Source organism: Anastrepha ludens, chromosome 4 (genome assembly GCF_028408465.1).
Source record: "Anastrepha ludens isolate Willacy chromosome 4, idAnaLude1.1, whole genome shotgun sequence".
NCBI lineage: Eukaryota > Metazoa > Arthropoda > Insecta > Diptera > Tephritidae > Anastrepha > Anastrepha ludens.
Window position 1 is genome coordinate 4,437,819 of NC_071500.1, and position 18,290 is coordinate 4,456,108.

The 18,290-nt window shown below is 38.2% G+C and overlaps 1 protein-coding gene across 1 annotated transcript in view; it reads left to right on the forward strand.

The window, feature by feature from the left end:
• The first annotated feature begins 5,939 nt into the window (after nucleotides 1-5,939).
• LOC128860811 (uncharacterized) overlaps nucleotides 5,940-18,290 on the forward strand; it is a 63,717-nt gene continuing 51,366 nt past the window's right edge. Inside the window, exon 1 of the mRNA XM_054098568.1 lies at nucleotides 5,940-6,732. Within this exon, the coding sequence (XP_053954543.1) occupies nucleotides 5,976-6,732 (757 nt within the window). The 5' untranslated portion in view covers nucleotides 5,940-5,975. The remainder of the gene's footprint in view (nucleotides 6,733-18,290) is intronic.

Consider the following 18,290-nt stretch of genomic DNA (forward strand, 5'->3'; position numbering starts at 1 on the left):
GGACATTCGTTTTAAATAAATTTCAAGTAGTTATACATACACACACACACTTTTATTTGTATTTTCTCTCATGCTAAGGACAAGTGTCTGTTGTTGGCTTATGACTTACTTCGGTGACTTCCTGCAGCAACTACCAACTGCTCGTTTTTTATGTATGTGCGAGTAATACACTGGTGTTTGGGAGTGTGCGTGTGTGCGCCAAATGCTTTCTATAAGAGTGAGCGCTGAAGAAAGGAAGTGAGAGGTCACTGTGAGTACTCAGAATATGCCATACTTGAGCTGAACTCTGAGTAAATAAGACATGCTACAACTAATTTGTGGTGATAATAAAAGTTCATAATGTTGAAACGCTTTGTTAAATATGACGATGACGATGACGACTTGTGTTATTTGAAACCCAGGGGCAAATGGATTAAGCGGGGCAAAAAAAACCATTACATTAAAAAAAAAATGTATTTCTATAAGTAAATGACGGATAAACAGTATTTCGATCAAACTTTAGCTATCAAATGGCAGAGCAATCACAATGATAATAAAATTAAATTAGTAAGAATTGTCCTTCCAGTTTAAATTACTTTTAAAAGTAAGCTTTGCATTTATAAATATAATATACATATTATTATTTTTATTGTTATTGTTATATACATACATACATTTTACTGATAATGCTACGTTCTCACGGCACGTATTTCGCTCTCTCATTAGCATTCGCTCTCACTTTCGTAATTCACTTTCTAATTACCCTTCGAATTACGTGATCCGCCCTACAAAATTTTAAGAGCGAATTATCTCATTCGTGAACAATTCAGTCTCAATTACCTTGCGATTGATGAACAAATCGTTGATTCTCGAGTTTTCATTGGAAATTTATCGAAATTAGCTGTCATGCCAAACAAAAGAGTAAACCAAAACCAAATTAGCAAGCGTTGATTAAACTAAAAAAATAGATTTTAAAAATGTAAGCCAAAAAAAGATGTTTATATTTTATTTAATCTTCAAAATTATTGCCGAGGGGAGCAACTCAAGAATTTTGGAGGAGACCAACTTGTCTTCTGAAGAACTGTTTCACCTCTGTATCTATTAAGCAACTGTATCTTCCATGAACTGTGAAGTTATCATTAACCTCTGAAAGTTTCACCTGAAAGTTATGCCGTTGAAAAGCTTATATGAACTTGTGAAAATTTTTGTAAAATATATGTGAACCAGATTGCCAACGTGCTGATGAACTTTGATTTAATAATAATTATTGCATATTATAAAATAAAGCAAAATCTTAATTTACCCCCCTAATTGTTGTTTAGCCCAGCTCGTCCTGTTCTTTGTGGTGACGGAGAGACCTACAGTTTTAAGCCGCCTCAGAAAGGTATATTGTTTTTTATGAGGAGACTTTTCATGCCAGAAATACAATCGAAGGTTTGCACTTTCCTAACAAGCCGAAACATAGTTATTTTAATTTGGTGTTTCGTGCCCCGAAATTCGAGCCTAGGCACTTCCGATTGGCATTCACGCACCTTCCTATTTGGCTAGGGTGGCGGAGCTAGTTTTAGCTTACCTTTTTTCTCCATCACCGACATTCTCAGGAAATAATAATAAGAACCGAAACAAGATTTAGAAAAATAGCTGCCAAAGTGAATTAAGACTGTGCCGTCGCAACAGGGTAATTCGCGAATTACTTACTGATAGCACAAGCCTAAAAAAAGGTGCTAACAGCTAAAGTTTTCGGCCTTGCAATAAATTAGGTTGCATTCTGTAATTCTATTCTCTGTATCTGGTGGCCAAAAAACTTGATCTCAAATGCAGATCTACTCAATAGATGTAACCAGAATAAATCATTCGGGAAAGAAAATGCCACTGTTTAGGGCATACAAGCACGAAGTCACCAGAGTTGCTTTAGACTGGGTCACGAAGTAGAGGACGTCGAAGGGGCTCATGGCAACGAAGCAACATAGACGACCTTGATCGTACAGTCAAATATCTATTGGCACTGTGCTGAAGCCAAAGCTGTCTTAGATTGATTGGATGCCTGATATTAGGAAGATAGGAAAGAGGTAGATCATGTTTACTATTTCCGTTAAGTTCAGATTAGAGGTGTTGGTTTTAAAATATGGCAATCGTTAGCCATCGAGAGGTGCTGAAAAAGATTTATATGGTGCTTCTTCTTCTTGATAGGCGCGATAGCCGCTTAAGCGGTTTTGACCGAGTTTAACAAAGTGCGCCAGTCTTTCCTCATCCTCTGCTACCTCCAACTGGTATCGCTTGGAATACTTTGAGAGCCGGAATATAAATCATTCGCACGGCATAACACAGCCATGACCTAACCTTTGCACATATATATGTATATTCTTAAACCGCCCTGACATTTTTTCGGCTTCAATCAATTCCTCCATCCATCAGTACAGAAAAATATAAATTAAAAACATTACTTATGGCCTCAAAAAAATGTGAAAAAAACTGTTAGTAACATTTTATTATATGCTATTCATGCTTCAAGAATATTTTTAAGCGAAATCGTTATCAAAACATAGTTTATACTCATTTCAGCAATTCACGCAATATTTTAATTCAATACGAAAATGGAATTACCTTTATAAATTACTAAAACCACATAGTTTCTAGTTTTTAAAATAACGTGCAGGATGGTAGGTAGGTAGGGGAAGCTGTCGAAGAAAGGACCACCCAATGATATTAATCGTTTAGCTGCCAAACCCGGAGATTTGCAGAGAAAGTGTTCAACAGTCTCCTTCTCTGAAAGCCCCCCACAGCTTTTGCAATGGGGGTTAAATGGCCCGAGTAAGAGGTATCAGAGGCCAATTCAGTCCCCTTTCTGGCAAGCTCAATAGCGATTTCATTTCCCTCTATGTTCTTGTGTCCTGGAAAACAGATTAGCGAAATGTTACCTCCACACCCAAAAGATTTGATCTCCTCCTTACAGAATCTTACTAATTTCATTCTGAATCATGGCATCGTCAGAGCCTCGATCGCGGCTTGACTATCGGAGAAAATGTTAATATGTCCCTCGCTCCGGCGTTCCCTAAGCATTTTGCATGCCTGCAGGATCGCAAAGACTTCTGCTTGAAAAACACTAGCAGTATTCGGCAGTTTAATGGAGATAGATAAATTGGCTCATTGAGAGAAAACCCCTGCTCCGACTCCCGATTCCATCTTGGAACCGTCAGTGAAGACAGAGGTGCAAGCTTCCTGCCTATTTTAAAATATTTCCCTAGCACGAGTCTGTTTTTCAGCATTAATCTGTTTTTCATACTCTGCATTTTTGAGTCTATTAATTGAATAAATAAATAAATAAATGAAATACATAAAGAGGAAAATTCCATGACAGTATTTTGCAATCTTTCCACGCCTGAAGGATCTCCAGTTGAATTTATTTTATGGTAGGTCTGTGTGAACGAGAAAGTCGGTTCAAGTCTCGGTGAAACACCAAAATTAAGAAAAACATTTTTCTAATACCGGTCAACCCTCGGCAGGTAATGGCAAACCTCCGAGTGTATTTCTGCCATGGAAAAGCTCCTCATAAAAATATCTGCCGTTCGGTGTCGGCTTGAAACTGTAGGTCCCTCCATTTGTGGAACAACATAAAGGCGTACGCCACACATAGAAGAAGGAGCTTGGCCATACACCCTTATATATAAATATATGATGTAAATATAAGTAATAATACAAGTACTTACAGATTTTACTAAAAAAACTTTCTTAAGCCAAGAGATAACGAATTTCTGCCAGAAAGTTATATGAGAAATTATTTTGTAAAACTTTTCATGCATCAAAACAAATTTTTTAAAATTAATTTTTTTACTAACCAAAAGCTAATAGGACTATGAATAAGTTCGTGCGGTTTTACAACAGATGGCGTAACTTGATTATTATTCCATCGATCCACATTTCCAAACATTCATTGGAGAGCTACTGTCGTAAGGCACAAACGTCAGTATAAGTTTTTTATTTGAAGCGTAAACAACAATATTTTTACCACACTTGAAAATGTCGAATTTCGTGCCAAATAATGTGTTTTTGCGGGGAATTCTTCTTCATTATTTTAATATGAAGAAAAAAGCAGCCGAAAGTCATCGTATCTTGGTGGAAGTTTATGGTGAGCATGCTCTATCTGAGCGAACGTGCCAGAAGTGGTTTGCACGCTTTAAAAGTGGTGATTTTGGCTTGGAAGACGAAGAACGCGAGGGTGCGCCGCCAAAGTTCATGGATACCGAATTGGAGGAATTGCTCGATCAAGATCCGGCTCAAACGCAAGAAGAGGTTGCAAAAACTTTGGGAGTTGATCAATCAACCATTTCCAAACGTTTAAAAGCCATGGGAATGATCCGAAAGGTAGGCCATTGGGTGCCGTATGAATTGAAGCCAAGAGACGTTGAACGCCGTTTTATGGCATGCGAACAACTGCTTCAACGGCACAAAAGAAAGGGTTTTTTGCATCGAATTGTGACTGGCGATGAAAAGTGGGTCCATTACGACAATCCAAAACGTCGGGCAACGTATGGATACCCTGGCCATGCTTCAACATCGACGTCGGCGCAGAATATTCATGGCCTGAAGGTTATGCTGTGTATCTGGTGGGACCAGCTGGGTGTTGTGTATTATGAGCTACTGAAACCGAATGAAACGATTACGGGGGATGTCTACCGACGACAATTGATGCGTTTGAGCCGAGCACTGCGAGAAAAACGGCCGCAATACGCCGATAGACACGACAAAGTTATTTTGCAACATGACAATGCTCGGCCACATGTTGCACAAGTGGTCAAAACATACTTAGAAACGCTCAAATGGGATGTCCTACCCCACCCGCCGTATAGTCCAGACCTTGCGCCATCCGATTACTATCTCTTCCGATCGATGCAACATGGCCTGGCTGACCAGCACTTCCGTAATTACGATGAAGTCAAAAAATGGATCGATTCGTGGATTGCGGCAAAACCGACCGAATTTTTCACAAAGGGAATCCGTGAATTGCCAGAAAGATGGGAAAAAGTAGTAGTAAGCGATGGACAATATTTTGAATATTAAATTTTTCTTGATAAAAAATATAAATACAAATTTTCACAAAAATACAAATATTTATTCGATTTACAATATTTTGAGAAACCACTACAAAAATAATACTACTTACTGTTATATTTGTGTCCACCTTTTCAGTCGAAGGTTGCATTTACCGCACCTGCACTTGTAGCAATAACCATAAACTGCTAAGTGAAATATCCATGCTTTTTTAGCAGCCCCTCCCTTCGCCCATCCGATGCCGCATAGCCGAGGAAAAACGCGCACATCCAGATACTTATTGTTATATCCACTTTACAAGAAAATTAATATTTTATTGTTGTAACACACGAATAAAATCAAATCAAAACAGAACAACAACTACAAACACACTGACAACAGCAACAATACCAAAAGCAACAGGAGCAACAACAACACCTATTACATAATAAAAGGAGCGAAAACAAAGCGCACAATGGAGGTTGCCTTAACTACCACACAAATAAATAAAATACATAAACAATTACATAAATGTATTAAGTGCGCAAGTACATAACGGACAAGCGGCGCCGTGTTGTAGAAGAGCATTGCTGCACGTATGGCACATGGCACTTGCTGCAGCCACAGTCATATCCACACACACACACGCACACATATATATATATACACTAAGAAACATGCGACACAGTAGGCAGGAGAAATAGACCAACCACCGTTAAGCATCCCTTAACTGCACATCCTGCCAACAACGCCACTGTAAGCTAACCATTGAGTCGTCAACCAAAGCCAGTTTATCAGACACCATTCACGCGCAACCCAAAGTCCATGCATCCAACATGGATTCAGTATCAATTTAGTCTTTGTCGCCTTTGCACGGCGCACGCAATTTTACACCCAGTAGTTAAACGCCACACACATAGCTTGGTCGTGTATTCAGTTTTTCCGTTTGGTCCGCGCGTTTGTTGGCCATGTTAGCTGAGCTCCTGGTCGATACCAACCAGCTGACTAATTCCTCGAAACCCGCCGCCACTCGTACGCCTCACGCTTTAACGGTTATCGCGGACGCCAATTTACGGACAAACTCCGACTCCGACTCCGATTCGTTTGTTGGGGTATCGCGCGGTGAGTTCGGTGCCGTCGCCATTTTCCCCTCTGCAAGGGCTTCCAATTGCAAAGAAATGTTGCTCAGCCGAAATTCGTCGATTTCATCAGCACACGAAGAAGACTCAGCACCGCTCGCCAATTCAATTGATCAGTCGTACGATCGCTTGACGAACGGCACGGATGGCGCTAGCCATGGTCACAATACCGACGGCGGTCGAATCGGTGAAAGTGTAGAATTGTTTTGTAATCGGTGTGGCAATTTTGCACAAATTATGAATACAAAAAATTACACTGGTGATGAGTTGATACGTCGCGAAAACAATTTCAAATGTGATAAGTGTTGTCATCTGAGTGTTGTGAATGGTGGCAGTGAAAGTGTGGGTAGTGTTGAGGACGACGAGGAAGAACCGGACATTGGCATCGACGATGACATGGATGATGCAGAACTTGATCCGGAACGGGATAATGAAATGGAGCTGCACAATGCCAAGGCACTGAGACTGCCTAAGGTGGAGGAGAAAGAGACGACCATCTTGAAGGATAACAACACAAAGCCAATATTGAAATTTAGTGTTTCAGCTATTTTGGGTGATACTCGAGAAGGAGTGAGGGTGAGAAATGGTAAGGAATAAGAAATGACAAAGAGCTACTCTAAAATAAAACTCCAACGAAGAGATGAACTTATTAGCACCTTTTTGTTATATTTTAAAACATGGAAAATGTTATTGCTCATTAATTCGCACATGGAGAAGGGAACACCCAAATTTGTCAAAATAAAAATCATCATATTTAATATGACGCCAATCTTCACAGAAGTAAAGCTAATTCAGGTTATAGGTATTCATATAAAAGCAAACTATGATTAAGCTGCCCTCCGAAATTGTGGCACGGTTCAACTTTTATAATTACAGCGACCGTTAGCTTTTCTAACTTCTAATAAAAAATAGTCAAAAATCATCAATTATCAATTTTGTAACAATTTTTATAACAGAAACTATATCGAGTATCCTTTTGCTTTTGTTTTTCAATTGCTGAGTCCGGTTATGCATACGGCATGCGATTTAGTCTTTACTTCGTACCCACAACCCATTCACTCCGATGGAAACACTTACACTTTTGGCAAACTGTGATTTGCCGTGGCTCCACAAATTCTGTATGGGATTCGTGTTCAGGGATTGTAGAGGCCACTTCATAAGAACAATTTTTCGCTCTTGTATCCGGCCAAACGACTATCATAATTGTCCCCTGTGTAATATTGCTGTTCAATAATTTAAGAGCTGCTGTAGGAGTAACAGCGTAGCTTCTAAACACGAAGTGTGGAAAATGGCGAGCTTTGCGATCACTTATTTGAAATGGCCTCCCTCTTTTTTACCTTAACAACTTCTCAGTTACATATTTATATATTTTTCTTCTTCTTTGCAATAACACTAAAATGCACATTTAAGCGAGAGTGAGTGTCATAAATTTTTGTTGGATATTCTTGGATATGTGTGCGCACACACATACGTTATTTGCTATTGCTATTTTGACTTCAAACCATTCTGAGAAAAATAAAAGAGGAGTGCGAATATGATTATACAATAACAATTTGTAGCCATTTGAATTTGGAGATGTTATTGCTTTTCATGTAACAGCATAAACATTCCCCGTAACTATTTAGGGAATGCTGCTAAAGTGCCAGTGCTTGGTCGAACATACTCGCACATGTTATACATCGGGTAATATTGAACTGACTGCCGTGGAGATATTACTGTTTGATTAAATGAGAAGTGTTGTAGTATTCACATTTGTTGTTGAAGTGTTGTTGTTCACCATTGCATGTAATTTAAGTTGTTGCTCTTAAATTTTTAGAGTTTGTAGAGAGAGTACGGTTGTTAATCTCCTGATGAACAGAACTCGGAAGGGGAATTAATAGATGAACTTGGAGTAAATTTGTATTACGATGTCTACATGTACTGTCAAATAAAATTAAGGTCTGATTGTTATTTTAATCTTCTCGAAATATTTCGAATCGTCACAGAGTCCTATTTTTTCAGAAGCGGGCTCAGCAAATATTTTATGTATTAGGGCAAAATATATTGGGTAAAAATAAATCCATTATTTTCTCGGTAGATGGCTGCAGTGAACGATATCTCAAAGAATTTAAAGTTTATATTCGTTGTCAAGGTGATATTTCACACTACAAAAATACTTCTGCTGTTTTTGGTTTGTTCTATTCAGTTGTGAGTTACAGGGTGTTCACAATGGAAGTTTACTGGGAGAAAACTCGGTACATTTAACAGTTTTTCTCTGATAAAGGCGAAAATGCAAGCCAGGCTAGGCTGCTGAAATTGTGAATGGTGTTTATGGTGCCGATACTGTAACAGCTAATTACGTGCAATTTTGGTTTCGTCGATTCCGTTCAGGCATTTTTGATGTTAAAGAAAATGTAGATCGAAAATGTCAATAAAATCTAAGAAATAATCGAAGTTGACCGGCTTGTTAGTAGTCGTACCATTGAACTGGAGCTTAAGATCAGCCTTAAAATAGTTTTAAGCCATTTGGGCAAAAATTTTACGCAAAAATAATGGATTTCTCCTGCTTCAAACTAATATCCATTGTAGCCATTTCTCAAATACGAGAAATAATAGCGCTATGGTATGCGCGTTTAGAAGAAGCTATATATATTCCTTAAAGTTAAGTTTCTCATAGTTGCATATGAAATTGAACTCCACTAGTCAAACCTCGTAATGCATGTAGAAGTGAAAATGAATTGGACGCAACAAAAGCAAAGAATGTGGCAATGCAAAGGGTATTTCAAGGGGCCTAGATGTTGTTTTAAAATAAAACATATACAAATTTCAATTCTTTTTTAATTTTTTCATTTAAAATATGGCTCTTAACGATCATATGTGAAAAATTACATCATTTAAATGTCCACCATATGCACGTCTATGGGCCCCTATATTCATACGAGAATTAAAATTTTCAAGGACTCACTCACATATTGTCGCATTGAGTTCACCAGTCTCGATCCGAATGTTGTGTTTCAGCTCTGGAATCATTGTTGGATTATTTACATAGACTTTACTATTCAAAAAACCCCAGTTTGGACTGCCAATCCTTTTTCTATTCTCGACAAAACCAGTTTCTTGACCATTTTTTTCACTAAACCTTTGAATTTATTTTATTCATTCATTCTTTGATCAATTAAAGTTCAACTCCAACAGATTACTAATATTAAAGCCTAAATATAATATATGACAAGCAATACGTTGAGAAACATCAGTCACAATTCAAGAAGTGTATCTCCAAATTAAGTTTTGGCTTGAAAGTATCTCGTGAGTTAGAGAATATAACTAAATTTTACAAAATTGGTTAATCTGCTGTGTCTAATGTTATGAGGAGGACAATTAAAAACTATTAGCTCCAGTAAGAAGTGACATTTGATATGTCCCTTATATGTCAAACATTACCGAGGAAATTTTACTTCGCATTTCTAGTGCTGGCAGAAGACATCTACTTTTATGTGCAGGCCCACTACTAGGCCAACGAAGTGATTGAACAGCAAATCTAGTGAAACGTTCTGAATATTCACGGCGACCCATGATAACTCATGGGGCAATCATCTAGGTTGATAGAATGAATCAGTATATAAATTGTTTGTAGCGCCCAACTTTGCGTCTACTGAAGGGCAAGTGCTGGCATTTACCATCTTTAAGAGGTAAAGGGTTAACAGCAAACCAAGCTTTCAAACTTGTTAAGTCCTCTTGAAGTCATATGCAGACAGCCACGTCTTCCATACGATTGTAAACTTTCAAGTCATCTGCATAAATCAGACAACGCGATGTCACAAAAAAGTTTGGAATATCATTAACAAGGATTAAGAAAAATGGTAGCCAGTGGTGGCTTGAGGTACACCTGAGGTAACTTCGATGGCATCGGATTTTGCACTGTTTATACGAACGAATTGGGTTCTATCTGTGAGATAAGATGCAAACCACTTAAGTAAGCTAAAATGAAAGCCAATTGAAGCCAGCCTTTTAAGTAGGATACTATGGCCGACTCTATCAAACGCTTTCGAAAAGTCGGTGAAATTGGCATCACATCGTTGGCCTGTTTCAAATTGTTTGAAGACAAAGGTTGTGAATAAACCTCAATTCGTAACAGTAGATCCATCCTTAACGACGCCCTGCGGATAAGGCGATCTGAGATCTGAAATTTGGAAGAGAATCAAATCATGAACCAGTTTTTTATAGAGTTTAGGTTTAATAGAGGTTTTGCAAATCGCACGGTTATTTCCACCAAAAAAATTATGAATTTTGCGATATGATATCATATCAATTTTAAATAATTGTAACCCGTTGTTCTATCATGTAAAATTATACATTTACCTACTTTACAAATGTCAAAGACTACATAAACTTGTTTCACTATTGACATCTAGACATAAAATGAATTAAGTGGGAAGTTGGATTATAAGTTCATATACTTTTGTTTGGAATATGTAAATAAATAAAATACATTCTGTCAAAAAGGTACCGGGAACTGTTCAATAAAACGCAAAATAATTATTTAATCATCAAAGTTTATTTTGGCGCCTTCAAAATAGGCTCCATTCGAAGCAATTCGCATGTGCCAACAATTAGTCCAGTCATCAAAACACCTTTTAAATGCGTTTGAAGATATCTTCTTCAGCGATTTCTCCTTAATGGCCTCTATCGACTCAAAGCGACGCCCGCGGAGTGACAATTTACGTTTTGGGAAAAAAGTTAAGTCACAGGGGGCAAAATCCAGTGAATACGGTGGTTATTTGATGATATTTGTCAAGTTTTTGGTAAAAAAAATGTTCACAATATGAGCCTTGTGAGGCGGTGCGTTATCATGGTGCAAGATCCATGGGTTTTCTTCCCTCTAAATGTTTTATTCTCTCTCAAATGTAAAACCATTTGGAATTACGAGACCGACTTTGACAAGGTTGCCGTAGTTTTTGGGGTTTCGGCTCATGTGGATAACGCCATTCAGTCGCCTATTGACTGGTTTACATGTCGAACTCGTATACCCACGTCTCATCACCTGTTATGATGAGGACATTAGGCTGGGTTGAACTCGTGCAGAGTAGCCAAGTGCTTAGTGAAAGAACCAAACAGGAAAATGGCGGCCTTTCTCCTAAAACTCAGCAGAAAGGACCTAAGAGTACTGGTGGGTGTAATCACAGGGCACAACGTCTGTGGTCAGCATATGGCTACCATGGGGGTCGTAGATGGCCCGATATGCCTATCCTGTCTTGAGAATGACGACACTGCAGAGCATTTTCTCTGTAGCTGTCCCGCATTTTCCAGAATCAGGGATGCGATATACTGAGTATGGATAAAGTTCATACTCTTCATCTTCCGGATTCTTAAGATTCATCAATGAACCCAAGAGATTTGTGGAAGAGTGACCTCAAACTAATTTATGCGTCTTACCACCCACCTTTATCTTTCCTATCTCTATTCTTTCTACTGAAATCTATCCGGGTGTAATGTAATGGTCTACTGACTGAGTGCTTGGAATTGTCCAACCCCCCACAAATCTAATCAAATCTATGTTATGATGCGCTTGACAAACTTGGGTCCGAATTCACTAGCTCAAGCATGTCTTTAACCACCTTTTTCCGATGAATTTTTTGAAAGAAATTCAACTCTCTTGAAACGAGTCGAGCAGCCACGCGTCTCATGCCCAATAGATGAGGTAAAATGTTGTGAATTGATTCGTGAGTCACGCTAAGGTCACGAGCTACCTCCATCCAACTTAAATGATGGTTTTGTAACACCATTTCCTTGACTTGGCCGACATTTTCATCCGTAGAAGACGTTGAAGGGCAACCAGATCGGCGCAACTCTGCAAAAGCCTTATACCATTCGTAGACCTGTTTTTTTTAATAAAGAACACTCGCCATAGGCTTTCTGCAACATTTTCGACGACTCGGCACACGAAATCCCATTCAAAACACAAAATTTAAGACAAATTCTATTTTCGATATTTTTATCCATAGGGAGAATCGCAGGGCACACCTGCGGTTGACTAATATAATTAAATGCCAAAAACAAGCTATTTGACGGATCACCCTCAAACTCTGCGACATTATAGAGGCCAGTTGCACCAACATTCCAGCAAAACAAATTTAGACATACATACATATGTATGTGTAACGCGCGCTTTCTATATGAATAATGCCCGATTTTTTTTACAGAATGTGTTATATGGTAATAATTCTTCAAAATTTGCCTGCTCTTTTAAATTTTATACTCAAAATTGAATTCATTGTATGACGCTCATATTGCCACTCATTACTCCTTATAGAAAAGTTTCCTTAAAATTTTTCATATTCCAATTAAATTCCAGCCAATTATACGCAATAAAAATACATTGAAGTGAACTTATGTGCATTTAATTCGAAATATAAACAAATCCTTTTCATTAACTAAATGGAATTGGGAAAACAATCGCGCGCATATGAGTTTCCCAATATCACTTCACCCCTTGCGCGAGGCCTTTCAATAGATTGGCGCTTGAATTATAAGAGCAATGAGAAGAGAAACGGTTCCTCTACTGTTTTGGTTGCACTTAATAGTATTCCGTTTTAGAGTTGGTCGTCAGCTTAACTGTTTCAGTATTCAAACTACGACCTAAGTTTGTTAGTGGTACTTTTGTTTTCATTTTTAGGGCTATAAGCCCTCTGGGCTGGAGGCTGTAATAACACTCGCACTCCTAATCATGTTTAAATTATTGCGTGCGGTATGTTTTTGCGTTGCTCATAAATCCTCCAATGAAAACACAACCAAAGTAACCAAAGCAAATTTGGATAACCAGTTCTATGCCTATCCACTTCCTATTGCCTTTCGTCTTCCACTATTTGCCTTCTCTATTGTGGTCGCACGCCGCTGAATTTGAGGGTTAATTCAAAGTTTGTGGCCATCGGTTAGGGATATTCGCTTACTGCGGCGCCGTTCTCGCCTTGTTGCAGTTCGTCGGTTATTACTTTTTTAAGGCTTCAACAAAAGGAGGCGTAACGAATTATCTATCAGTCATTGTGTCTTTTTATCCTACAGCATTTCAAATGCCAAAATTATTGTTTCCTTTATGTCGGCATTATTTTTTTATTGTTGTCATTATATGGGGATAATATAAATATGGTACTTTTGTTTCTGTTTTTGTTTTTTGTGTTTTTTTTTCTGTTTGTACCGGTACTACGACTAGCAAATCAGTGGGTTGGACGAGTTGAGATTAATTGGTATTGAATGTATTTCATTCACATTTTCCCAATAAGTTTTTGCAGTTACTTTGGAAGGTTTTCTAGTAAATTTGCTAAATTTCTCACCATAAAAATCAGAGGACACGTGCCGAATGCCTGTGATTAGAATTTAATGAAGTAAGTATCGGGTGTTTTTTAGCGGCATGAGAACTATCGATAGCGATAACTATGGTTTGGCAGCTGAAAATGGCAAACTGCGTTGACAATTCTGTTCAGTATGGCTTGGCAAGTCATCAAGAATCGTTCAAGGCTTCGAAATTGTAGAAATTTACTTTGAAAAAAAAAAAATCTCTCCGCGTAGTTCAAAGCGCACTCATGACATCATCGGTCCTTATTTCGTTCGAAATGAGGAAGAAGCTGCCGTGACGGTAAAAGGCGAGCGCTATCGAGCCATGCTGACTGAATTTACGTTTCCAAAAATTTATTAGCTGAGCATCGACGGCATTTGGTCCCAAGAAGATGACGCAACTTGCGCTTAAAAATCGCTTTATTGAAATATTCAAGCCACCATTGACTCCATACTGCAAGCCTTTGAACGAAAAGTACTCAGAAGAATTTTCGGAGCAATCAAAGATCACGGCGAGTGGCGGACAAGATGGAACGACGAGCTAGATCAACTGATAAAGGGCGAAAATGTTACACGTTTCATCACAGCGCAGCGGTTAAAATGGCTGGGTCACATTACAAGAATGGACGCTACGAGGGCGCAGAAGAAAATCGTAGAAGCCAGAGCGTTCAACACTAGAGCAAGAGTAAGGCCGATAAAAGATGGGCCGACGAACTAGAGGACGACATCAAGAAACTTAGGATAACGAATTGGAAAAAAGTCGCAAGCGTTCGAGACGTATGGAGGTCCCACGTGCAGCAGGCCAAAGTTCACAAAGAGCTGTAGAGCCAAAAAATGATGATGATTGACTCCATACGGCAAGATTTATTATAAATTAGTCAAGAATTGGACTGATCAAATGAACCATGTAACTCATAGTCGCCGCGGTCATATGCCAATTATCATATTGAAAAAATAAATGCCATGAAATTCTCTGCCAGATTATAATAAAAAAATCATTTCAATAATATTTCTGTTTTGTATTATCCGGCTGGTTTGGCTGGCTGAAGTTACTACTATTAAAAAGCGGTTCATGCTATATCTGTTTTGAGAAACAGAAAAAAAGTAATTCTTAGTAAAGAGTAAACTTTCCGCTTTTATTTTGCGTTTTTCGAACTGTACTCGATCTTTTGTACCAAAATAATGTTTTGACCAACAACGTTTTTGGATATAACTAACCGTGTAAAAATGCAGCGGGCACTGGCTTGGCCATATCACCCATATGAAAGAAGACGCTCCCGTAAGCCGAATTTCCGACACGGCACCTCAAAAAGGAAGTCGTGGAAAAGGAAATCTCCGTTGGAAGGACCAAGAACTGCAGGACTTGTCTTCACTCGAGACTTCCAACTGGCAATTTTGGATTCCGCCCAAACCGACACACGGTTGCAGCGCCACAAAGAATTAACCTCTTAAAGCACACTCACTCCAACTCAGTTAATGGTTAAGGGAAATTTTTTTATTTGGGACAGCAGTAAGCTCTCTATGAATCATCAAATACTGATATGGTTATGCATACTGAGGGATGGTCCATACAAAAAACTGGTTGGCGAATAATTTGTGTCACTTTGGCTTCCCACGCGAATAGCGCTTGTTTGCCCAAAAGGTGTTCCAACATGACAGCACAACTTTAGTTGGACGATCGTTCGGTGGCCGAACTATCTCGCCTTTCACACAGTCAATTGACCCATGAAGGTCAATACTTTGGACAAATTTGTCTGGAGGCGATCCTAAACTGGACTGAACAAATGTTCTTTATAACACGCAAATTTTTTTAATTGTCATTATTTTTAACCACTAATGAAAAATATTAACCATTAATTTCATGACATTTAGTTCTATTTAAAAATGTTAAAATTAATCATTTTAATTAAACAACTAAAATATTATCAATTTTTTCACGCTTATTGAACTTAAATAAACAAAACTTCATTCATGTCGAAGCAAATCACAACCAGCCATCACCAGAAATCCCTTTACCTTGCGATCTGAGCTACCACTTTAATGCGAGATATACAGATGCATATAAATTTACAAATACTGTTCTTAAGATCTACAAGCCACCATTGTTAATTCAATTTACAACCGTTGGCAAAAGCTTCAAATACGAGTTAACCATCATCCTTACAATTTTCAAGTGTCAAGTCACAAAACCGTAATAATTATAAAGCCAACAAAAACACTTGACAGGATATAAAGCGTTCATAGCAATCTGAGCGTTTGTGCATATTTTTGAGTATTTCAATATATGAGTGTGCATTTGTGTGTGTGAAACATGTGATTCACACGTTGAGGCATTAAAATACCGACGCTTTGAAGTCAACTTTGCTGGCTGAAAGGCTTCCGGCAGCACCGCCACAACTCGTGCAAGCGCACTGACAAAAAGCATCACCTCAAGTGACGCCATTATGTGGCATTGTGTGAAAACTTTTCAAGGCTTTAGAGTTTTCTCTAATTAAACAGCCGAAAACAAAGCAGCTTCGTATAACAAACGAGCAAACACAGACATACTACGAGAATGTGCATATGTATGAGTATGTAAAGGATGTACAAAAGCAAGAAAGGCGCGGCAACAGCGTCAAAAGTGAATGTGCGAGCGGGTGAGTGTGAGTAAAACCACACATTGATATACGTTCGTGCAGATGTATGAATGGAAAGTGGCATTTAAATTCTCTTGATATATATAAGTAGTATGTACGCTTATGAATATGCATATAGTAAAATGTAGTGCAATGCCATAGAGGGGTGGTTATATAGCGACCATTTCTGGACTGCTTTCAAAGTGATGTAAAGCGCATGCAGTTATAAAGCGACTTTCAAAAGTGTCGCCTAGATGTCAGTAGTTAATAATTCCTAGAGGGTACCTCTTTTTTTGTCATCTTCCACAATTGTCAAAAAGACAGATGTACAATTTTACACGATAGAAGAACACCTTAAAATTATCGAAACTTATTATGAAAATGGTCGATCTTTACGAACAACATATCGCAAAATTCGAGATTATTTTGATGGAAATAATCGTCCGAATGAGTTGACAACTCAAAGATTGGTGGGAAAATTTCAAGAAAGTGATTCTGTTGAGAAGAGAAAAATAACCGACAGACCAAAAACTGGAAGTTCTGTTGAGAATATAGCTGCTGTAACGCAAAGTCAACAGCACTTTCAACGTCGATACCTCGAAGTTCTCAACAATTAGACTTTCTAGAATCAACTCTTTGGCGCGTTTTACCTGTAGACGTGCTCAAGGTAACATTTAAATGATGTCATTTCTCACATATTTTCAATAAAAATATTAGTTTGTGTAAAATTAATCCATTATTTTCTCGGTAGATGGCTGCAGTGAACGATTTCTCGTAAAGTATCCATCAAACAATTAAAGGTTTATGCTCGTTGTCAAGGTGACATTTCACTAAAAAAATTATTTTGCTGTTTTTTGTTTTTTCCATTCAATTGTGAGGGGTTAACACACTGTGCCGTGCTTTAACGAGTCTGACTCGTGATGAAAATGTTGGTCCAAACATGAGTATGACGAGCCAGGCTCGTGAATAGATTGTCGGGCCAATCGTAAACATCATAAGCCTGGGTCGATATTGAATGTTAGTTTTTATCTGTACGCCAAGTACCAGAGTTAGTCACGAGTCTCATAATTGCTGGCACAAAGTAGTTTATATTATTCAGATCTGTTTACCATGCATTGCCATAGTTTCGTGGTTCTAATCATCGAGCCTCGTCGAGCTAAATGACACGGCAAGGGGTTAGCAATGGAGCAGGAGAAAATTCATTACATTTTACAGTTTTTCTTTGATAAAGGCGATAATGCAAGCCAGGTCACTGAAGTTGCGAATGGTGTTTAGGTAACAGGTAATTACGTATGCGTTTTGGCATTTTTGATATTAAAGAAAATGTCGATAATGTTGAAAATGTTTAAAAAAATCACAGCAAAAATTTTACGCAAAAGTAATGGATTTCTTTTACCCCAAACTAATATTAAACCTGAAAGAATCTAAATTTTTAAATGTTTTATTTCAAAACAACACTTACGCGCATCTTTTGAAATACCGCTTAAGTATGATATATAATAATAAGAGTTTAAAAGACTCTGAGTCTACAGAAGCACTATCTTCCAATTACCGAAAAACGGGTGCCAGCCATGACTCGCCAAATTCATCGCTACCCAAAAGAAGGCAGCTGTAAGCGTTGTATATAAATTAAGAGCGCCGGGCTGATGTTGTTGTAAAATCAATCCGAACTAGTGGGGAAGCAGGGCCATGCACTGCTGGGTGTATATACTATGGCTGTATGCAGTTATTCTTAATGTTGCCTGTATTTATGTTGTGCGTTTGCGAAGAAGTGGGAAAGTGGAGTAGTGGGGAAAGACTGCTTGTGATTTTAATTCGATTAGACAGAAACAATTAACGTATTAACGCCTCTTTAGTGCTACTGGCGCATAAACACACACCTGCCCATATGCATATAAGAGATTTCGTTGCTGGAACGAGTGTATGTGTTCCCCTTAAATGGCACATTTCCCATTTTAGTTGGCAGCTTATTTTACGCCACGTTTAATCTTTTGTGAACCGCCATTTGCCATTTTCGCGAGGATAAGCGAACGTATAACTGTATGTGCGCATATGTAGGTATGCAGTTATGTGTTCGTAGTTTAATTTTGTTTTCAAATGAATTCGCGAAATTTATACGCTAATAAGTTTTTAGTTTAAGTTAAATCGTTACGAAACTGGACTTTCGTTGAATGCTGCAAATTAATTGCAAATCACTGCTTTATTGGCAACTCCAGAGAGT